This window comes from Doryrhamphus excisus, chromosome 14 (assembly GCF_030265055.1).
Source record: "Doryrhamphus excisus isolate RoL2022-K1 chromosome 14, RoL_Dexc_1.0, whole genome shotgun sequence".
NCBI classification, from domain to species: domain Eukaryota; kingdom Metazoa; phylum Chordata; class Actinopteri; order Syngnathiformes; family Syngnathidae; genus Doryrhamphus; species Doryrhamphus excisus.
In genome coordinates, this window is record NC_080479.1 from 9,999,458 (window position 1) to 10,024,405 (window position 24,948).

The following is a 24,948-nucleotide window of genomic DNA, read 5'->3' on the forward strand; positions in this document are numbered from 1 at the left end:
GCACATTGACCAAAAATAATAGTCTGAGATTTGGAGAATAAAGTTGCAAATTTACAAATATAAAGTCGTACATTTACTGAAAAAAGTTGTAATATTACGAGAATTAAGTTGTAAATTTGCGAGAAAAAAAAATTGCAAGATTAAGAGAATTGAGTTGTAAATTTACAAGGAGAAAAAATCAGAAATTTACTCGAATATAGAATAAAATCAGAACTTTTTTTCAGAAACCAGAAAAAAGCTGTAATACTGTATTGTATGTATAAAGTCGTAAATGTATAACAATAAAGTTGTAAATTAATGAGAAAAAAGTTGCAATATTACGAGAATTAAGTTGTAAATTTACAAAACAAAAAGTAATACATTTACTACTAGACAGTCGTAAATTTCCTAGAATTAAGTCGCAAATTTACGAGAAAGTTGTAGTATTAAAAAGTGGTAATAATAAAATTGTAATAGTTGTAACATAAAATATATATATGGATATTAAAAGATAGATGTAATATAAAAAGTTGTAATATTACAAAAATGAAGTTGTAAATATGCAAAAAAAGTTAGAAATATATAAAATAAAATTGCATATTCACAAGAAAAAGGGGGGAAAATCAGAAATTTACTCGAATATAGAATAAAATTGTATATTTACCAGAAAAAAGCTGTAATATGGTATTACGAGAAAGTCATAAATGTATAACAATGTTGTAAATTAATGAGAAAAGTTTGAATACTACGAGAATTAAGTTGTAAATTTACAAGACAAAAAGTAATAATTTTACTAGTAGACAGTCGTAAATTTCCTAGAATTAAGTCGCAAATTTAGGAGAAAAAAAAGCCACTAGAATAATGTAATTAAGTTCATGGAATAAAGTCCTAATTGTACAAAAAAAAGGGCCAGTCAAAGGGCGTGTAACATAAAGTTAAGAGTTTATTCGATTGTGCCAATTTTTTTCAGTTTAGAAATCACCAAAAGCTTCCAAAACATACTTTTAAAGCGCAAACTAGCCTGTGTCCGTATCTTTCAACTTGTTCTGCGTGTTTGGTGCCCATCAGTGTCCCCACTAGCACGCAAACGTACTAGAGTTTGTTGTCAGCGAAGCAAACGTGACCACAGCCTTAATTCTCCTTCTAACACTCATTAAGCAGAAGCGCATTTACAGATGCAGCACTACAAGCCTCCTCTGTCTTACGCTTCCCCGCTTGCAAAGAGAAGGTCTGTTAGGAGTCGGAGCCAGCGGGCTAATTCCATGACAGAGACACTGTAAATTGTGCTGCTTGTTATCCTCCGGCAAAGTGAAACCCTGCCAAGCAGTCACAGCTCAGATTGGTGACTGCGAGCTCTTTAGGTGCGAGAAACATTGTTAGCACACTCCTTGTCCACACGTACACACCTCCAGGCTTTCCTGCAGCAGGGACACGCTGACTTGCTTCCATCCTCCATGCCTTTTGTCCCTCGCGAAATGAGGTCCATATGCGTTCCTGTCTTTTAGTCGGAAAATATTACGCACTATGTAGCATTTATAGGTGGACTAGCTCATTGCTGCTTTATTATGCATTATTAGAAAATGCATATTTTGGGAGCATTTTCTTAAAAATTGAAAACAACAGTTTTATTATCATGAATAAAAAGAGACAGTTTCCCCAGTACACAACAGTCTCCAGGGCTCTACGTTAAAAACAAAAATTACTTGCCCATGGGGAATCCTTAAGGTGAGAACTACTTGCCCGAACTTGCCCCATGTAAAATGAAAAGACTGCCATAATGATATCATATATCAATATATGCTGATAATTAATCAGATAATAGTACTGATGCATTATATTTGGAGGAATGTCTGAAAATTTGTGGAGATGTATGTTAACATGGCAAGCCATGCTACCTTACACATGGTAGTCGTAGTAAGCAGTGATATTTATAAGTTGTGCACCACAATGAAACATTTTACACATTTGTGTACTAGTAAAGTGTTTTTAATCCAGAAAAAATGCTCAATGGTCAAACAATAATTTGTGAAGCAAAGGTGAGAAAAATACACAGAGAAATTGAACCGCTAGATTTTGTAACTTGTGCAAAATCAGCACTTGGATCTAATGGGTGGTGTTTCATTGTGACCACTTCAAATTGTCACAGCAATGTGATTCACTCACCTGTGCCATCATTTGATTTGCTGCCGCTAATAAAATACTTGTTTAGGAGGCACTGGTTCATCACTTTTTGATGTTTTCCTTCACAAGTTGTTGAACAATTAGACGATGTTGGCAGTCGCCATGACAGATGTTTTCCTAGTAAAACGATCGCTGATTGGTTGATCGCGAACAAGAACGGGTGTGGGTAAAACGCGGATTGTGGATTACGGACCGCGGTCTAAATAAACAATTCTGATTGGTCCATTTCAAGATTTGCAAGGATTGGTTTGCAAATTACCATCGGAATTATGCAGTCCGTGTTTTACCAACACCCAACAATAACCGCTTTAAAAAAAAAACTCTTGGCAGTACGGCATGCTAAAGTGCACTTGCCCGACGGGAATATTAATGATTGGATTTACTTGCCCGAATTTTGTTTTAACTTGCCCCGGGCCATCGGTACATCGTTATTGTCGAGCCCTGGTCTCTACTTTGGTGCAGTTTTTTTTTTACTGTCCTCACAAAACTTTCCATGCACACGCACTGAAAAGTAAATACGGGTTGACCTGATGAAACATACCACACAAAGTAAACAAACGTGTTTTCCTACAGAAGAAGCTACCTAAAGGTATATTATGTTGGCATGAGCTACTTTGATAGCTACAGTAAATGCAACTCACACAACCTGAGAGATATTAAAAAAAACAACTGTTATGCACCCTGAAGACATTTTTAGTGATATTTACAGAACAGAGCGAACGCCTGCAGGAGGGAGAGCCTCGGAGAGCATCACATGACAGCGACAGCCACATCACAGCATCCTCCAAACGTGTTTGTAAAGCAGCACAAGCTTTATATCACAGGAGAGTTATTAGAAAGCGGAGCCATTAAGTACCACTCCACTGCCATGAGGTCAGAAAGCCGGCTTGTGAGGAGCCTTTAATTTTATTAGGATGGATGCCGCGTACTAGCAGGGGTCACGGTTCTCCCTCAAAGCCGGAGTGGGATGAAAGCGTTATTTTACACTTTACACCTCAGGATCGTCACCTTCTGACACCATCACTTGTACCTCTACTTTGGTTCTGTAGGACCCCGAGGGCCCACAGGTGCATAGGTAGATGTTTTGTTTTTTTAAACAACAAGTGCATCATTTGGTAATGGTTTCATTTCATTTGAACATGCATCAGATTACAATTGAGTGCATCCCATAATCAGTTCACAGTTCCACATGTCCAAAAGGAGTAGGAAGAAGCAAAGCTTATTAAATCCTACCCCTCCATCTGGTACTTTTACAATCAGTAACTGTTACATTTGTTCACTTCCTGCTTTCCATAATACAGTTTAAGGTTTTTTTTTTTAATAATGTACCTCGTACCAAAGTAGGAGGTGATATGAGCATCCAATGACATAATGGGTACCATAGTATATAGTGATACGTATATATGTACATCATGACTTTGGGAGCAAGTGTAAATATTGACACGATGCACAAATGAGGATGCTAACAGATTACAGTTTACACTTCCTCTGGTTTTCTTGTCACCAAACACCGTCATGTCTTATTGGTCGGATGCCAAAATAGTAGCAGGAATGTCAGTGAGCATGTTCTAATAACCACAACATGCAAAATTGGGATTTCATGCTAACACTAACGACTCTGTGGCCAGGATGCAGCACTCCAGCAAATAGCTAGACGTGCAGTGTTGACATAGTATTATGGAAAACTGATTTTTTGATTGTTATTATGGAAAAAAAACGTTTTTTGGGAGGTGCGGGGGGCATGTATGCACAGGCGGCACCAAGCAGAACGACACTCAACACATCACATGAATCAACAACTAACCCATAGCTTCAAACTGTTAATTCAAAATGCCCGCAAGGCATGCTGGGTAGTCCAGTTGCAACAGTAATATGAACTATGAACAATATGTTAGCTCCTCGTTTACTTGTCCAACAGCTTCAACATACCTCACAATCAAGCAAAAATGCGACAAACATGGACAACAATGTTGGGAGAAAGAGTACCACAAGCTACCCAGCATGTCTTGCGGTGGGAATTCTATTTATGGGCTAGGTATTGTGTGTATTGTGTGTTTTTTGGACAAGCTACAGATTGCATCTGGACATTTGAATAGCACTGCAAATCAAAGTATTACTTTTTCTCGTTAAGAAACTTTTTTCTCATAGATTCTCTTATTTTGACAGATTTAAACATTTTTGCAGTTTTGTTTTGTAGTTTTCTTTTGAATTTTTACAATGTGCCTTCGGCCACACTAAGCGATGACTCCATTAATCCACTATGAGAAAGAACCATAATTGCAGCCCTGGCTTCACACATTTCAAACCGAACATGTAAAAACAGAGTCCAGGCAGGACGCCTCGGTTTGTGATCTCCTTCCTTTTCACGGAAGAACCATTTAGTCGACACCATTTTTTTTTTGGGCTCTATAATTTTAGCCGATTGGCCGTGCCGAGCTGACAGACTCAGACACCTGCAGGGCTGCAGTGCGCCTTGATGCTGTTTTGAAAGTAGACAGCTCATCAAGAAGAGTGACAGGCGCTGCTGAGGGAATTTGACCGCTTCTAAGAGGGGGTGGGGCCAAGTCAACATATTGCTCCTTCTATACTAGCTTTCCCTGGATATGTCAAATGGAGAGTAGTAATGTTTCTCCTAAAAAGATGCAGGAAGACAGCTTGGACGAAGGGGGGGGGGGGGGGGGGGGGGGGGGCTGCCTTATAGTGTTAGCTTTGCAATCAGCCCCCACAATAAGCAATCAGCGCATCCATAGGGGAAGTTTGACATTTAAATGTGTGTGAGCTTCATTCAGGCCTTCGACGACATGCTGTTTTCTCTCGTCAGATGTTTTCTTTTGTATTGTTGTCTGCAAAAATCACTAGCGGGCTGGTGTAATCAGAAGGGTCAGTGTGGGCCATTTGTACTCAGCACTTTCCTTTGCACCGGGCGCCAGAAGAGAATGAAAGGCGTGATTGCACAAAAAAAGGAGCATCACACAAGCGTGTCACCCCGGGAAATATGGTCTTTTCATAAAACTGGGCTTTAGCAGAAGAAAAATGCCTACCATATTATTATTATTTGGGGGGGGGATTTTAAAGTGACCAGTGAAAAGTTGGGAAAAAAAACACAACAACAAAAAATGCTGCACTAACATTTTGGTGGTGGTAACAAAACACCCCATTACTAGACTACTATTGTGCTTTAGAGTCCACACTCCCTCGTCGCTCCGCTGGCTTTTTTGCACACAACACTGCAAGCGGTCTGCTTTCGGGGGGCCAATTTGTGTTGAAGTGGACAAATGTTGCACAGATACAATGCGCAACAAGCCGGCAGTCAAACACTTGGCTGGAGGAGATGTACTGTATTGTAGAGATACAAGTTGTGTGGAAACACTGTTAATTGTCTCCCATCTGGAGAGTAGCCCTTTTTGTCCAGCAGGGACATACTGTATTCCCCCCCCCCACCACCTTTCAGAAAATATTTTTAATACCGGAATGAAATGCATACAAATAAACTTGCATGCACTTTAGAGTGGTCAGCATGCATAGAAATATAGTCAGCTAGCTGGCTGAGAGACCCCCTGTCCACCGCCATGGTGGACACATCGTGTTTTGGGGATGCATGAGTGCTGCAGGCATGGGGGATCCATTTTTTTTTTTTTTAGAAGATTTTAGACCCCTCTAGACATGAAATAACACCCCTATAGTCTCTTTTACACTTGTATTGTTAAATAAAATAAAAACATCTTAGATATAGATAAGATAATAAAGAGCCGCGGTCCATTGAGGAAAAGGTTAATTGGTTCCAGACCCGACGCAATAAGGAAAACCTTGCAAATATGTGTTTTTTTAAAGAAGATTTTAGACCCCTCTAGACATGAAATAACACCCCTATAGTCTCTTTTACACTTGTATTGTTAAATAAAATAAAAACATCTTAGATATAGATAAGATAATAAAGAGCCGCGGTCCATTGAGGAAAAGGTTAATTGGTTCCAGACCCGACGCAATAAGGAAAACCTTGCAAATATGTGTTTTTTTAAAGAAGATTTTAGACCCCTCTAGACATGAAATAACACCCCTATAGTCTCTTTTACACTTGTATTGTTAAATAAAATAAAAAACATCTTAGATATAAGATAATAGATATAGAGCCACGGTTCATTGAGGAAAAGGTTAATTGGTTCCAGATGCGACGCAATAAGGAAAACCTTGCAAATATGTGTTTTTTTTAGATTTTAGACCCCTCTAGACTCTTTTACACGTGTATTGTTAAATAAAATAAAAACATCTTAGATATAGATAAGACATTACATAGACTCACTACTGGGGGGGGGGGGGGGGGGGCATGCATGAGTGAACATTCATGCAGCTACACCTCTCCACATTGCAAGCCATGCTAACACATGCTAGCCCCGCCGCTTAAAGGCGCACACAACGTCAGATATTACACTACATATCATCTTCTAAATTACCTTTTCCTAAAACAGTACATTTAAAATTCATAGATAATAATAATTCAATAATATAATATAAATTTATATTATAATATATTTAATTTTTAACTTAGTTTTTGTACATTATTTTCTATTTTTGCTGTTTTGTTTTGTAGTTTTCTTGTTGAATTTTTACAATGTGCCTCAGGCTACACTATTGTATTTTCACCAAAATGAAATTTTGGTGAAAAGACTTCACGACCAACTAGAAGGCATCTGTGGAATACATTGTGGTCATCTCCAACCAAGCATTTAGAATTTCTCTGTTATGAAGCCCGAGAGCAGGACAAACTGAATGAAGACATGCAGACTTTATTAGCTCTGCAGCCTCTTAATGTCCTGTGAGGTCTCTTCAGACTCATCACAAGGCCCCGCCAGAGTAATGGTGGCGTAAGACAACACAGTCCACTTGGGACGTGTACTACATCATTCATTTTTAACACCCCCATCTGTTTGGCCCTAACGGCAACATCAGGGCTCGGGATGAGGCATTTACACAGATGACAGATGCATTACAGAGGCCAGGATTTTTTTCCCCCCGTCTCCTGAGGGAAAGTAGGCATGGGATCACATACTGTTTGGTGTCGTGGTGTCTCCTGGTCCGCATCACGGCGTCACCTTGACAGCTTTTCCTACGATGCGGAGGACAAAAAGCAGCGACGGCCTTCTGCTAATGAATGCCAAATGGAAAGCTGACCTATTTCCAAACACCAACGTGCATTTACACCTGCGACGGCACCCGAGGGATGGACAACTAGGAGTGGCTAACTAGGACAACTTAACCAATAAACTAGTTACATCACCAAAGTTGGATGCGCTCTGCACAACACCCACTGGAATTTTTTTTTGGGGGGGGGTTGCAGAATCACCACAAAATTCGGTACACCCACTGATGAGCATAGGCTTGTAATATTGCAGCAAGATTTGTTAAAAAAAACATGGCTGCCATAAAACAAAACGTCTTTGCAGGGTTAACCCACCAGGGTACACTACACTGGCTCCACCCCCTCCAAACACTCCCACATAGTTTGACGCAGATCATAAAGGCTGTGATTGGTCGGCTTGTAGTGCATTCTTTTCTCTTTTGTTTTTTTTTCATGCTAGGTGTTAGCATGCTAATGTTAGCATTACTAGTATTTTTAGCTTTTTCATAGGTAGACACATAGTATATTAACACTTAGCACTATCATGATAGGTGTTAGCATTGCTAGCATGTTAACATTGGCATAGTAGCATTTTTAGCCATTTTCATAGGTTGACTTTATTTAAAGACTTCACTATCTTGGTCGATGTTAGAATGCTAACCTTAGCACGTTAGCATTGCGAGCATGATAACATTGGCATAGTAGCATTTTTAGCCATTTTCATAGGTTGACTTTATTTAAAGACTTCACTATCTTGGTCGATGTTAGCATGCTAACCATAGCACGTCAGCATTGCCAGCATGATAACACTGGCATAGTAGCATTTTTAGCCATTTCAGACATTATTTAAAGACTTTACTATCATGGTTGATGTTAGCATGCTAACGTTAAACACGCTGGCATTGCCAGCATGATAACATTGGCTTAGTAGCATTTTTAGCCATTTTCATAGGTTGACATTATTTAAATACTTCACTATCATGGTCGATGTTAGCATACTAACGTTAAACACGTAACGTTAAACACGTTGGCATTGCCAGCATAACATTGGCATAGTAGCATGTTTAGCCATTTCTATAGCTAGACACATATATGAACACTCTGCACTATTATGCCATGTGTTTGCATGCTAATGTTCGCATGTTAGCATTGCTAGCATGCACCACCAACAAAATCAAATTTTTTTGTTTTGTTTTTTTTACCACCACCAACAAAACAGACTTATTGTTCATTTAATAGATCCAAACTGAGCATGATTATCTTTGTAAAATCAGAATTGATCACTCCCAGCATTGGATGTCATAAAGTGCAAGTGAGTGTAGTTTAGTGTGCCGTACATCTGCAACTTAACTTTCATTGATAGAATGCTGCTAGGTAGCGGAGGTGTCTCACTGCTCACAGAACGCCTGTAGTGCCACTTCTATTTTTTTTTTTAGCGCAACTGACGAGGAACGATGCTTAAAATAAATCAAGATCAAAAAAGCTGCCAGCCTCCAAACATGTAAGGATGCCTCCGCGTGAGCGTTGCTGTTTTTAGTTGGAAAGGATGCATGCAGGAAAACCCGACACATAAAATGGGCCTCTTTTTGAATGCTGATAATCTGCATCATCGGACTGACTGATTTTTATGGCAAAAATGTATGCTAAACCTTATTTAGCCCCCCCCCATCCATCCTCCAATGACCTCATTGTCTTGTAAGGATTCTTTCAGGACAAAAAAAACAATAAAACATTGATGTCACTCGCGGTTAAGAGCCACTCTCAAGGCTGTGAGGTGTAAGGACGGTTGCAATGATGCACTTTGCCATGTATTTTGTATACGCGGCACAGCAGTCAATCAGATGTGGAACCCCCCCACAAAATATGATGCACAACTAGCCCCTGTAAATGCGGTCATTACGGTAGTAGTTATCTATTAGTCCTTATTTTATAGAGCTGAACTCACTTCCTGTTGTTGCCTGTTGCTTTGCCATTCACGCGTCTGGCTTGCAATGTTGCCATTCGACGGTGCTTCGGTTATTCTGCCTAGCAACAAGTGGTTGAATACAAAAATCTATTTATCTAAGTTTTTTTTTTCTCCTGTTCCATCCATTCATTTTCTATGCCACGTTCACGAGTATGCTAGAGCCTATCCCAGCTTCTTGGCCGCCAGCCAATCACTCAAATAAGTTTGTCTGTTTCAGGGAAATGAAGTAAATAATACAACAATTCATTGGCAATTACTTTGCAATTTAATGTGTGACACAAACAAAAAATGAGTATTTTCATATTTCATTGAATATTATTTATTTAAATAAAATGTAATAAATATTCCAAAAATATTCATGTTTTATGTAAAATTATACATTAAAAAACAACTTTATGTATTTAAATATGTTTTCTTCTCCTTTTAGATGAACTAAAATAGAGTGTTGTTGTGGTGTACAGCCAACTGGCATGTACAAATACTTCTACATTATAATTCATTCATTCATTCATTTTCTACTGCTTTTTCCTCACGAGGGTCGCGGGGGGTGCTGGAGCCTATCCCAGCTTCTTGGCCGCCAGCCAATCACTCAAATAAGTTTGTCTGTTTCAGGGAAAATGAAGTAAATAATACAAGAAACTCATTGGCAATTACTTTGCAATTTAATGTGTGACACAAACAAAAAATGAGTATTTTCATATTTCATTGAATATTATTTATTTAAATAAAATGTCATACATATTCCAAAAATATTCATGTTTCATGTAAAATTATAAATTAAAAAACAACTATAGGTATTTATTTAAATATGTTTCCTTCTCCTTTTAGATGAACTAAAATAGAGTGTTGTTGTGGTGTACAGCCAACTGGCGTGTACATATACTTCTACACTATAATGTCCTCTAAAATTGAAATGTTCTGCCGCAAACGGAGTTCGAGCTTCCCGAAAAAACAAAAATAGGAGCAATCTTCTTCCTGCACAAGCTGCTCCACTCCAGTCACACCAAGTTTAAAATAAACTGTTATTCGTTACTTCCAATCTGTCACCTCCGTGCCCCGAGCGGCCGCTCTGCGTGGAGGTTTCAGGTGCTTTCAGCCCTCTAATCCACGCTGCAGTCGAGGCGGGCTCTGTCGCGCGCACACACACTCACACACACACACACACCGGATGACAGAGAGACAGCCGACGAGGACCCAGCTGTGACGGCTGGTGTCGACTCAGTGGCAGCCTTATGATGAATTGCCTCCCGAATGATAGCGCCGGTGCTGAACGATAGCGATGGCTCCGTCGGCATCTCAACTGGCCTCGCCACATCTTTTTGTTTGTCATTAAGGACGCCACCTCTCGTCTCCGTCTCCATATTCAGCCGCGTAGAAGCGCAGATCTATCTTTGGCGAACCACGTGTTCCTGAATGCTGCTTAATGCTCCTCTTTTTTAACTTTCACATGCAAAAACCGTCTGTGCTGCGTTCAAGGCCTGAGTGGTTGTTTGTGTTTGAGAGGGAGATGAATGGTCATGATAACTTGTTCTTTTTAACTTTTCAGCTCAGATGACTACTATGAATACGGACACAGCGGAGAATCGTACGAGTCGTACGGTGAGTTTTTTTATTAAAAATAAATGACATATGCCTCATTTTATTTTATTTATGAGTGACCTACACACATTTCCTTTCATGTTGTGCTGTGTGGTGTAAACAAAGAACAACAGGAATGTAAAGGTGACTATAGGGGTGTTGTTTCATGTCTACAGGGCTCTAATACTTTATTTAAAAATTTATAAAGTCATAAAATTCAACTATGTTTATATTGAATCCTCTTGAAGATACTTTGTTTTTTTCACAGCTAAAAGCAGTAAATAACAGTAATTATGTTTATGTTTATTAGCCATTGTTATCATTTGCTCCATTGTTAGCATAGTAACTAGCGGGGCATTGTTTGTGAACTCTTCTTGGCATGATGAGAAACATTCGGTGGTTCCATTTTGAGGATATTTGTGTTTACTCTCCACAAGTCACAACAACAAAACTTCAGCTTAACTTTTCTGCCTCCGTAAGCAAAAGAAGCAAGCGCGTTTAGCTCATTAGAATTTTGCGTAGCGCCACATAAAATAAACCTGCCAAGTTCTTTTTTTTTTTTTTTTTTAACTGTACGAGTCACCCAAAGGGCGACGGCTCCAAAGGAGGAGATAACAGCAAGGATGCGGATGCTTCTCCTTGGTTTCAAAACACAAGGTTAAAATGGTGTATTTCTTCAAAGTGACACTCGGCGAAAAGGGTGACAGGTTTAATTAAGGAGTATCGGCTGTGCTGCCAACAGCTTGTACACAGAAGAGGAGGGGGAAAAAAAAAAGATACAAGGGCTTTGTGAGCCGCAGCTCCAGGGAAGTCTCAACACTGGCTGCAGATCAGACAAAAGGTGCCATCGATAGCGGCACTTTCCCACTGACAGAACCAGAGGCTGATGGCGGCTAATGGTAATGGTGACCTTTCAGCTAGGAGCCTCTAAACGGGCCTTTTTTCAACTCCACGTTTCATCATCCGCTTCAATTATCTCACACAAAACCTTCCAGGTATTCCCTCGCTGTCGTTGCGGTTACCACAAGTTTGAGAGACGTCCGTCGGGTCGTGAATGTTTTAACAACTTTGCCATCCTCCCCTCCCACCTAATCAGGTCAAGAAGAGTGGGTGAACGGTCGCGGCAAGGCGCCGTCGGCGAGGACGACCAAGGGAGTGTACAGAGAGCAGCCCTACTCCAGATACTGATGAACTGTGTCCCCCTGGATGGTACAAGCCAAGTAATGGAGTTTTTTATGGATGTTTTTAGATATGAAACCGTAACCTGCAAAATAACCCCTAAAAAAAAACAAAAAAAAAAAAAGAAAAAAGCTATAGAAGGACTTGGAATGAATGGTTTAAAAAGTGACAACCCCATCCCCCTCCTCTACAAAGCTCCACTGAAAAGAATTCATATATATTACGAGAAATAATCGCCACTATAAAGGGTCCTATTTTAGCTAAAAAGCTAATACAAGAATTGGGGTCAACATGGCTGACTTTATCGGAGGAGTTTTTCCTCGTAAAATTCTGACTGCTATACTAACCAGCATTTTTTTTGTCTCATAAAATTAGGAATTTATTCTCTCTGTATTTTTATCATAAAATTATTTTTCCGTACAAAACTGCAACTTTATTGTCGAAAAATTACTTTTACTGAAATTTTTAATTGAGTTTTTCTCAGAAAATAAAAAAAATTTTGTCCGCTGCAATTTTATTATCATTATGACTTTTCCACGTAAAATTCAAATAATACTGTTTTAGTGGCCTGCAACTTTATTCTCGAAAAATTACTTTTACTCTAATTTTTTTATTGAGTTTTTCTCGGAAAAACAAATATTTTTTTGTCCCCTGCAATTTTATTATCATTCTGACTTTTCCTCGTAAAATTCAAATAAAACTGTTTTAGTGGCCTGCAATTTTATTCTCGAAAAATTACTTTTACTCAAATTTTTTATTGAGTTTTTCTCGCAAAATCAATTTTTTTTGTCCCCTGCAATTTTATTATCATTATGACTTTTCCTCATAAAATTCAAATAATATTGTTTTAGTGGCCTAAATGTACTTACTGAATGTACTAAAATTACAACTTGATTCTAATAATAATGGGACATTTTTTTCCCCAAAATAGCAACATCATTTTTTTGTCCCTGCAGTGATCCCGTACCCTGCGCATTAGTGGCAATATGCTGTCAAAGACGAATAAGGAGTGTAAAGGTGACTATAGGGGTGTTATTTTGTGTCTACAGGGCTCTAATAACGGTAAAGGCTGTATTTAGAAAGTCATAAACAGGTTTTCTATGCTCCAACTATGAAAATATTCAGTTTATTACTATTGAATTCAGTTACCACGGGTTTGGTACCTAGTACCAATTAATTGCGATGATGAGGAATGACCGCCTATAAATATATATTATTTCATAATATAATGTCAATAAAGTTGTAATTTAATGACAAATGTCTCAAACTTCATTGTCATCATATTATGAGTAGTCAAATTACTCGAGGAACTCTTCAACGCTAACTTCATTGTCATAATTTTCGGACTTTATTCCACCCAACTTGATTCTCGTAATATAGTGTTCTTTTCACTGTGGGCCTCATGCTAACCCTTCTTCCTGGTGATAAAACCCCACCCCCGCTGGCTACTCCAATCGCCAGCCGTGTTTGTATCAATGAGGAGATACAATGCTTCTCCACAGTTGCCGGTACAATTTCATGTATCTCCCTTAATATCTCACTAAAGATGTAATGGCTTCGTTCTAGGATGTAGATATCTTTGTTTTCTTTCCAGAAGGAGTACTGGGTGGAAAGTGTGTCCCCTGTAAAGTAAACAAGAAGAACTGTATACATATTGTATTGCTGTCTCCTCCTTTTTGTATTAGTGTTAAAGGGCTTATGGAAGCATGGCGTACAATGTGGATGTAATGGTTGTGCTTATAAACATCTCCTTTAATACGGCCATAAATAGGGAACTTAAAAAGCAAACCTGCAAAACACACAACATGCTTTTTGTCTTTTTTTTTTTTGGCGTTTAAATATCACTTGTGACATCCCAACTTTTTTTTTTTTTTTTTTTTTTTTATTTGTCGAACCTACTTCTGATGAAATGCTTGTGAATATGCCGGACTTATATAAGCCCTTTAATATTTCCCTCTTGTGGATGCTGAATAAACATTTGGAAAAAAAACCCAACAGCTCCTTGTGAGAGAGAGAGTAATCATTGACTCGTTAAAAGCAAACTTTTAATTTAAACTAAATGGAGTTGGCTGTGGTGACCTTGTATGTGATGCACTTTGTGGGCAGGCTTTAGCCTCCCCGGCCGCACCTCCTCTCTGTTTGTTCGTATAATTTGCTGTCCATCACACGGAGCATCATCATCCGTAAACACGCATTAACTTTGTGAGTGTTTACCCCGACAGACGTGCCTCGTAGCGCTGCATGAAGGCCTCCTCCGCACCCTCCGACGGGTGGGAATTGCTCTCTCTTCTATTTTTTGGCCCGCATTTAAAGACCCCCCCCCCCTCCTTTCCCCCCGTCCATTAAAGAGACTCTAAATGACCCCCAGCTGACCTCAGCAGAGGGAGGACAGCAGCAGTAGCTGTTTAAAAAGACCGCCTCCGTCCCACAAGGTAAACAAACTGACCCAGATTAACTCCTCCCCGAACGGAGCTGCACATAAACGCTCTCTAAACTTAAGTGTAACATGTTTTCCTGTCTGTTTAGGCCGTTAAGATGACAATAATTAGATATATTTAACAAAAAAAAGTAAACAATGTGATAAATAGCATGAACTGTTTAAGGACATAAATATCCTATACGCCAATCATGAAAGATGTTCTATATTTGCTGCTGATAATTAGTGACTCATAGTTTATCACTCATAGTATTGTTTATATTCCACTTTAGGTTGGGGGCCAGTCCGCCTGGACCATCCATCATCTCACTGGTACTTAAGGTACGTGGGATTCTCCATCGTGGACGCAAACTCAACTTATCAGTGACGATTTGTAAAGCTTCATTGTCGTATCCTGTCGTATTGGTATTGGAATTGAATAACAAACTAAAAGCAGTTGAAAGTTTGGATGTGATAGCGTCTTCTCTTCTGTGGAATTGAACTGCATCAGATTGTTGTATGATAGGATGGTCAACACGCCGACGGCGATGACCAAAATGTTGCCAGTAGGTGCTAGTTTCCCAAAAAGAAATATAGATCATTTCTTATTACTCATTAACATAAACAAAACATATATCGTATTTTCCGGACTATAAGTTGCACTTTTTTTTCATAGGTTGGCTGTTCCTGTGACTTGTAATTAACATTACTTAAGATACGTGATTTGTAAAGCTTCATTGCCATTCATTTCTTAAAATATCACAAGTGAATTTGAGTGAATTATTATTATTATAGTCATAAAAATTATAATAAAATATCTCATTATCTTACATAATTCTCATAATATTTATATATTTTAATTAGGGATGTCTGATAATTATTGGTACAAATACAGTATTTTCCGGACTCTAAGTCGCACTTTTTTTTCATAGGTTGGCTGTTCCTGCGACTTATACTCCAGAGCGACTTATAAATAAAAAAAACTGTTTATGTTACATAAACACTGGAAAACTTTTCTGTTCATGTTTATTTTTTGTGTAGCTGAATAAGCATTGTGTTAGCATCTCTTATTCAGCCTGTTCTCTATTCTTTTATTGTTAGAACTTGCCTTCCAAGAGGACGTAATGTCTGTTTTGGTCAAGTAGTTAAAATAAATTACCCACAAAAAATGTGACCTATGTATGTTTTTTTCCTACCTAATTATGCATTTTTGGCATTGTGCGACTTATACTCCAGAAAATACTGTAATTATTGAAAAGCGATATATACATCTGTACTACAGACTATATGTCATGTTGCACATATCGGTATCAGTATCAGCTGATATTATATTATAATCCATCCTCCTCCTGTGAGTTCATCTGTCTGCATGATATTCCGTGAATTGTGGTCGTGGTATTAACGCAGGCTGAGTATCACAATAAAAGAACGATAGATTGCTTCTGTTTGACTTTATCGTGGCTCATATTGTTTCTTTTCCCCCCTACAGATGTGATAAACCGCACAAAAGAAAACCCCCAAAAGGCTCCCAAAGAAATCTCCCTATTGGCAAGAGTGTTGGACTAACATTCACGGGTGAATCCTGCAGGGGAAGTGAAGGCAATAAAAAAAAATAATAAAACATGTTTGGCACGTCTGCTGAGAAGGCGAGAAGGGGTGGAGACCGAGAGGGAGAAAAGCCGTGAGCCAAATGGAGTTCCTCTCCTCGCTCTCTGGAGATGATCAGTCAGAGAATATTTCCCTCACATTTCCTTGTATACGTTTGACGTCCACGCAGGAGTGCTCTGAACTGACTGTGAACCTGCGCTGCTTTTCATTAAGAGGGAGGAGTCGTCATCTTCCTCCTCCGTGAGACATCACTTGACACTTATTAGCTAAGAAAGCTAAATAAGTGATGCTTTATATGCAAACAGGAGTGACAGCGAGCTCATTACAGCCACCATCATCAAGAAATAAGTGCCTTGGCTTCTTGTCCCATTGTGGCTAAAAAAAGGCAGCTACTTCTTCCCCAGAATTCCGTACACATGACGGAGGCGTTCCAAAGCCCCACCCATCTGCATTCCACTTGTACCTCTTAATGAGAAGCGACTCGGGTGGCTGTTACAAATCCAGAATAGCTTTCAGCAGGGACGGGGGGGCTTACAGTACAAGTCCACAAAGCCCGGCCGTACTCCGTCGCGGCGTGTTATGTCCTGGCTGGCAGACAATGCTTTTCCATTAGAGGAAGCGAATCTCGCCGGAGACCTCGGGCAGAGGCTCAGACAATAACAATCGACCCCACGCTTACATGCTCCTGGCCCCCGCCACCTCCTTGAGGGGGGGGGGGGCTGACTGTCTCTCTCTGAAGTGACTTCAAATAACAATGTTATCTGGAGCCGACTAGTCCTGGTTGGTAAAGTAAACTGGGATTCTTTGATGAACCGCGGAGGCGACCAAGCAGCTACTGGACCCAACTACCTTGTACTTGTACTTCTAACCTGGGCCCACTTTGGGCTTAGGTGGACATTTCTCATACGATGTCAGACATTTCTCAGCACCAATCAGAAGCGTTCAAAGCAAACTATAAAGTACACACAGCGACACACCCGCAGTAAATAAAAAAATAAAAAAACACCCATGCCAACTTTTAAACTACAACACACGAGGGAACTTCTGAAGACATGTTTAGTAAACCCACAAGGTAACAATAAAAACACCCATGGTAAATCCAAACTACAACAACACACATGGGGTGACAAAAAAAACACACCAATAGTAAATCCTAATTACTATAGACATGATATATAAGACTATAGCACACAATGGAACTATAAAATCACCCGGAGTAAATCAAAACCGCAGCAACACACCCATGGGAAATGAAAACAAGGCCCTGTGGTAAATCAAAATCCAAAGTTAACACACAGTAGACAGTAGCAGACAGTACAAAAAAAAAAAACACCCGCAGTCAATCAAAATGACAGCAATACCCCCACAGTAAATAAAAAAAACACCCATGGTAAATCAGAACTACAGCAACACATTTGAGGAAATATTTTTTTAAACCCTTAAATCAACACTTTAATCAACACTCCACAGTAAATCAAAATTAGAGTGACACACCCATGGTAAATAATCGGAAAGACAGCAACACACTCATGATAAATGAAACCAAACCTGTGGTTAAATCAACCCACAGTGAATTAAAATCATGCGGTACTTTAAAAATACTTTTTTTTTTTTTTTTTTAAATCACCCACGGTAAAACTCCACTGAAACACCTATGGTAATCCAGCACCACGGCAACACACTGTAAACACAGCAATATTGTGTTAAATCAAACCTACAGCAACACACCCACAGTAAATAAAATAAAAAAAAAAAAACACCCGCAGTCAATCAAAATGACAGCAATACCCCCACGGTAAATATAAAAAACCCATGGTAAATCAGAACTACAGCAACACATTTGTGGTAAATATATTTTTTTAACCCTTAAATCAACACGCCACAGTAAATCAAAATTAGAGTGACACACCCATGGTAAATAATCAGAAAGACAGCAACACACTCATGATAAATGAAACCAAACCTATGGTTAAATCAACCCACAGTGAATTAAAATCATGCGGTACTCTAAAAATACTTTTTTTTTTTTTTTTTTAAATCACCCACGGTAAAACTCCACTGAAACACCTATGGTAATCCAGCACCACGGCAACACACTGTAAACACAGCAATATTGTGTTAAATCAAACCTACATCAACACACCCACAGTAAAAAAAAAAAAAAAAAAACACACCCGCAGCAAATCCAAATCGAGTAAACCCCCACAGTGAAAAACAAAATGCAGCAACACACTCATTGTAGAAGGAAAAATCCCCCTTGGCGAATCAGACCTACATGGACACACCCACGGTAAATCCACCTACAGTAAATGATATAAAAGCCCATTCAACTATAGTATGCATGCTCTATTTGGAAATCCATTTAAAATATGTGGTGTCCCTTAATTCCCACAGCTAATGAGGCGACTTCCCTCTGAATAGAGCCGGGACGTAGCCAACAATCTACCATTAGCACATGCGATACACCTCAGTCCAATACAATGCTTTCATTGTGCAGCGTGCACTCCCTCTTAATTATGATCAGGGTGCCTTTTTGTTCCGTAATGAAGTGTCAGGCTCTTAATGTGCCGACGGGCCGCCCTGATCAATGTCCAAGTGCCTTGCAAGTGAGTGTTCATGTGACCCAGGGTCTCGGCGTTTCGCCTGCTAAGTGGAAACTGGGAGTGCCAGGAATCGATCACGACGACGCTTCGACTGAAAGAGGAGGCGACGCAGACGAGCGCCGCGATGCCCGATTGTGTTCGATAAAACGCTCGATTGTTTTTCCTTTACGGTGCGTTTGTGTGTGCTTTTAGAGTAGCGCTGATATTATAAGCAAGGCTAGTACGTAGAGTAGCTGCTGAGGCAAATCATCAAGTAGAAGAAGTAAAGATAGAAAGATAGTAGAAGGTTTAGAGGGGATGCAAAGGAACAGCAGTGACGTTATGAAGCATCCACGTGTACGCCCCATCACGCCCGATGTACATACATTGTCATTGTGTGCAATTCATGTCACCTTTGGGAACTCGTGTACAGTTTAAATGTGCCGTTTTATCACTGTTGGTTTGTAACTCACCCTGAAAACAATAAAAAACATTTTCTCTTCTTGATAAGACTCTTCTCCACTGACATGTATTGTCTTACGGTGACGCTAATGGACTTTTCAAATTACAGCCGTAGTTTTCACAAATGGATCGCAGATTCATCCAGTCCAGATTTGACTAGTCTAGGTCTAGTAGTAGCGGACCAGGTCTAATACGGGCTGAAAACATTTTTTTAAATGTGCCTTTATTGCATTTTGACAAATAGAAAACACATAAACTGTTTTTATGAACATTTGGGGTTTCTTGATTAATCCTGTCCAGATTTGAGAAGACTACGCCTATTGGTTTTTTGAAGTGGACCAGGTCTAATGTGGACTAGAGGCTGAAAGCAAACATAATAAAGGTTTTGTAAATCATAAACTGTTTTTATGAATGTTTGGGGGGCATGTAGATGAATCCAGTCCAGATTTGAGAAGACTAGGACCAGTGGTTTTTAAAGTGGACCAGGTCTAATATGGACTAGAGGCTAAAAACAAACATAATAAAGATTTTGTAAATCAAACTGTTTTTAATGAATGATTGGGGGGCATGTAGATGACTGAAGTCCAGATTTGAGAAGACTAGGACCAGTGGTTTTTAAAGTTGACCGGGTCTAATATGGACTAGAGGCTGAAAACATAATAAATATTTTGTAAATCAAACTGTTTTTAATGAATGTTTGGGGGGCATGTAGATGAATCCTGTCCACGTTTGAGAAGACTACACCTATTGGTTTTTGAAGTGGACCAGGTCTAATATGGACTAGAGGCTGAAAACATAATAAATATTTTGTAAATCAAACTGTATTTGTGAATGTTTGGAGGGCATGTAGATGAATCCAGTCCAGGTTTGAGAAGCCCAGGACGAGTTCCTATATGGTCTAGTCTCAGATATAATATGTTTATTGCATGTACACAAATACAATAGTGACTATCTGGAAATGTCTTGCCTACGCACATGACCTCATTGACTGTGGTGCGTTCAAGGACCGCCGAAACAACAACTTATCCATGAAATCAAAAGACATAAACCCAGGCGTACTACATGGCTGTAGAAGTCATGTGTGTCATGGATCGGTGGTGAAGTGGTGCTGTAATAATGTAAACACTTTATGAATAGTTGGCTCAAGTGCAAAGACACCTTTGCGAGGAGTATTAAAAGTGCCCCCCCTCCCCCCCACGGTGTGAAACACTGACCTTCCAAATGACATTTGCCTCCTGTTAAGCCGAGCATGTTTGGCATTTAAAGCGATCCTCGGTGCAGGCCCCGCACCTTTAAGCCTCTGCATGCCATCATCAGTGTGGAAGTAAATAAATAAAGAAGCGAGGACAAGGATCAATGCCTTGCTGTGCTGTCCAGCGGAGGATGGCATCACGCGTTCTCCACCATTGAACGGCTCTTTATGAATTCCCCGAGCATCACACGTCACTAAGTGGTCCTCATGATAACATGCAACTAAAAATAGCACAAACAAAGCTCAATAAAAAGTCAGGGGGGTGTTATGTTAGTATAGGCCTCCTGATTTTTGTGGCGTAATCCCTCAGCAACTGGACGCCACACGGAGCAGCTTTAGCCTTACATCGGTGTTGGTTGAGCAGATGAAACCATCTCTCTGTGGCCTCGGGCGATGAGCCAGACCTCCCGACCTCCGAGGTGGTCCTTTTGCAGGATTTCATGCCCCCCCCACCTCATTTGCTAGTCTGTTTGTTTGCCGCGAGTCCAATCAAACAGACGTGGGATGAGACCGGCGGCATACTGTACAGCGCTCATGTTGAGATGGTTAATATTGCATCACACTCCACCAGCCACCAGGGATGAGGTCATGTTTTGGCTGCTTAACTCCAGCAGAACAGATTTATGCTTCATTCATTTCTATTTCAGAAGATATTTTAATATTTACCTAATTGCCAGGGGCCCGTGGAATAGTCTCACGGCGCCCCTGAGCAGTCTAACTAAGTCTCATCTTAAATAAATGTACAGTTAATCCATGTTATTGGTGTCGCTATCAGCCAATAGCACTCACGGATGATCCATATCGAAATCGGCAGCATAAAACCTGGATGGGTTTAATTTAATAATATTGCCTTTTTTTTTTTTTTTAGTTTTTTTGCATTATGCATGTATTTTGTGGGAAATTGGCTTTTTCTTATAATATTCTCAATACATAAAAAATAAATGAAGAAAAAAAATAAAGTAAAAATAAAGTAAAATGTTGACTTTTTGTGGTAATATTTGGTATTTGTTGGAATAAAATTGCAACTTTTTGCAATATGTGAAATTACACCTTTTCAAAATCGTACTTCTCATGTGTTACATTTTAAATGATCATAAAATACATCCTTTTTGAAAAAAAAATTAATTTAAATAAATTGAATTTATTTCTGTTAACGTTTGAAAAATTTAGTTTATCATCTTATTACTACTTAAAAAAAAAAAAAAAGTATTGTTTTCTCATTTTCTTGCCGTATGATGCTTGGGAGACAACAGCTTTCTCGCCAGCAGTTTGGTGAGATCAATACAGCTCTGGTGCACTGTACATCCATTATACATAAGGCATATAGTATACAGTCAAATGGTCGCCATGGCAACTGGAGGCAGACCATGTAACTAGCTTATAGTAGATGAAGTTTTCATTTTCATTCTTCCATTTTCATGATTTTTTGGATCAATGTCCAGCAGCCTTTCTCCGGAATGTAGCCTGGTGTTGCAGTAATGATGTGCAAACGCCAATAATTTTGTCACAAATATCAACTCATACACCCCCCCTCCCCCACACCCACACCCAACCAATTTTCATTTTTTTCATTATTTTGAGTTCAATTTTCAGCATTTTTTTGCTCCAGTATCACAGCTTTACAGGTGCCAGGTGTCGTAGTAATCATGTGTAAATCCAAAAAAACAACGCTGCCTAAAGGGACAATAGAGGCATTTATTTGACGTGTGGTGCAGGTTTATATACTGTATAATGTAAGAGCATTGTGCAGGATCATAGTATTACATAACAACTTTCATGTTTGTTTTTTGCTACAAATAACAAATGATAATACCTCTACTGTCCCTAATAGAGGTGTTTATTTAAAGGTGTGGCATTGATTTACATAGAGATTATATCCAGTATGAATGCGTTTTGCAGCATCATATTATTAAGTAACATGACTTTCAGGGGGGTTTTGGTCACAAATTAGGGTTGATATGCCCTTCCCTTTTTGTTTTCATCATTTTTATTTTCAGTCCTCATTTTACGCTATTTTTGGCTCCATTTTCAGAAGCTTTTCCTCCAAAACAACTGCATCACAGTATCACCACATTATCGTGGAAATGATGTTTAAACACAAGAAAAGGGGACAATAGCGGCGTCTATTTGAGATGCGGTGCTGATGTGCTGGTGATTTATTGGAGTATGGCATCTTCAAGGGAGGAAAATGAATCACAGAGGAAATATTGTTGGTCAGTTCTACTGATTTTAAAGGGGGTCATTAGGTCATCACCACCAATCACCATTCTCCACATTCTGTCTGAAGCCTGACACCCCCCCCTTTCATTCCACTCGGCTTGGTGCCATACATCTTAGCCAACACCACCTGTTATTCCAGATGTTCATGGTGAGTAATCCAAGGAGCCCCATCCTGGCTTCGCTCCCACCTCCACCCAACGTGTGGACCCCGGGGCCGCACCACGCGTCCCACAATCCTACATATGTGTAAAAAGGCACAGCCACACCTCATTCCAACATCTCATTGACACTTACCATGCATGCCGCTTATGGTTGTTTAAAGCCCTGAAATGTCTAAAAATGCAAACATTTGGCAGTGTAATATAAATATATTAAATATAAACAAGCAAAAGAACAAAGCGTTGTTAAAGAGTTGCATAGGCAAACCTTCGGCTGCTAACTGTGGTGCCATCAACCAGACCGTTGGTGAGCTATTATGTTTGGGTACAAAAAGTAAGACACCGTCCTCAGTAGAACGTCGCCAAGTGGAGGAACAAGCACCGTTTTGGGCGACACAGACGACCAGCACAAAGACACGCCATTGTGTCAGTAGAAGCGACACAGGAGAGCAAATGTGACCCTTCTTTCTCCCCCCCTCCCCCCGCCAACCCAGCCTCAAGCCCAAACCGGTTGCCATAGCAGCGTGAAATGAAGGCAAGGTTGACAGCCACTTATTGGCACTGCCTCAAAGGTAGCACCTCCCGCTGCCCTCCCCTTCAGCTGCTGTACCGCCACATCAGCGTCAGGCTCCCACCCCGGGAGGAGGACAGCCTCGCTGGATCGGCTGGGACTTAATTGGGGCTGGAGGACAGCGCGGCTACAGCTGCGCTGCCGCCGGCCGCCGCTTGAAAAAAATCAAACCCTGTGACTGGCCCTCCCCCGCCCCCACCTCCCGGAGGTCAGAGGTCGCCTTGTGGCCGCTCCACACGCAGGCACAGAGAAGTCGGCCGTCGTGAAGTCTGACTTGAAGCCCTCAGCCAAGCCGACTGTCTCTTTCTGTGAGCACACAGGACGAAGTTAAGGCGAGCTGAAGTGTGCATGACAGCACGAGTCGCCCTGGCAGATGTGCACGTTGGAACAATTGTGTTGTGCTGCTGTGGACTCCACCGCACGTGCGTGCCGATTTCTTCCTTTGAAACCTCGTATGAAACACCAAAGAGCGTGCCATGTGACCATCGGATGCTTTTCTCTAATGTACGTTTTTCCAAACACTTCCATGGGTTCATACATGTGACATTGTCACATATAATGTTTCTGAAACATAGTACCACATGCTGACAAACAGCTGAAGTGATATGCAGTATTCTGGTCACGAGGCAGCAGTACTGACACAGTACATTATATTACCTTAACACTACACAAAGTCAGTCATGGCATGTCCCACATGACAGAGTGAGAAAAGGTTCTCCCATTCTGTGTGGAAGTGGTACATTTTTGGCTTTAGTTTCGATCAGTTGTGAGCAAACTACGGCCAGGGGGGCCACATGCGGCCCACCAAGCGTTTGACTCCGGTCCACCAGTTGCTCTAAGTATTTCAACTTTTAACATACAAATTGGCAACATGACTTGCAAGTCGGATTTCTTATTTAGTAAAAAAACAAAACTGTAAACATAAATTACATAGTCTGATGTTTAAAGTACTCCTGAAAAAAGGGGACATGAGAACATACAGCTGATACTATAACACTTTTACAGATAAAATTAGACAAATAAATCAAGGAAAATTATAAGCATAAAATAGTGTTTGTGTGTTAAATATATATTCTGCCCCCCCCGGACTATTTTCTTGACTCAATGTGGCCCACGAGTCAAAATATTTGCCCACCCCTGGTTTAGATGAAAGAAATTTGAGGCTAACTGGTTAGCTCGCTAGCTCACTAGCTAGTCCCTGTAGCATAAGAGTTGCACAATGTGGTGCAAATGAATACCAGGTGAATAAAGGTGACTATAGGGATGTTATTTGGTGTATACAGGGCTCTAATGTTTAAAAAAGTCGCTCTAACAATGCAAACATTGAATCTTAAATTGCAGCAAGTGTATACTTTGCTGTCAACAGATATCTACCGTAGCTTAATTGTGTATTTCACATTGTATTATTGTAGTATTGTTGAATCCAAGAATCAGAATCCCTCAATGCAGTGTTTCACCCGCTATCGATTGAGGGGGGGTTCCACTCTGAAACAGCAGGTCAATGTAAGCTCTGACCGACGCATACATCATCATCCCGCTCACCTCTCAGAAAGAAAAATCTGTCGTTGTTGTGCGCAATCAGACAGCCGGTGCAGAACGTTCGTCTTTGTAAACCTAAAATGGATCCAGCCAGGACGGGCAATCAATAAGAAATAAAAGGGAAAAAGACATTTAAAGTTG

General features: G+C 40.0%; 1 protein-coding gene across 1 annotated transcript in view; it reads left to right on the forward strand.

Moving 5' to 3' along the window:
- Positions 1–17,355, forward strand: part of khdrbs3 (KH domain containing, RNA binding, signal transduction associated 3) — a 92,372-nt gene extending 75,017 nt beyond the window's left edge. Inside the window, exons 8-11 of the mRNA XM_058046658.1 lie at positions 10,789–10,841; positions 11,917–12,040; positions 14,709–14,757; positions 15,905–17,355. Of these exons, the coding sequence (XP_057902641.1) occupies positions 10,789–10,841; positions 11,917–12,008 (145 nt within the window). The 3' untranslated portion in view covers positions 12,009–12,040; positions 14,709–14,757; positions 15,905–17,355. The remainder of the gene's footprint in view (positions 1–10,788; positions 10,842–11,916; positions 12,041–14,708; positions 14,758–15,904) is intronic.
- The last annotated feature ends 7,593 nt before the right edge of the window (positions 17,356–24,948 follow it).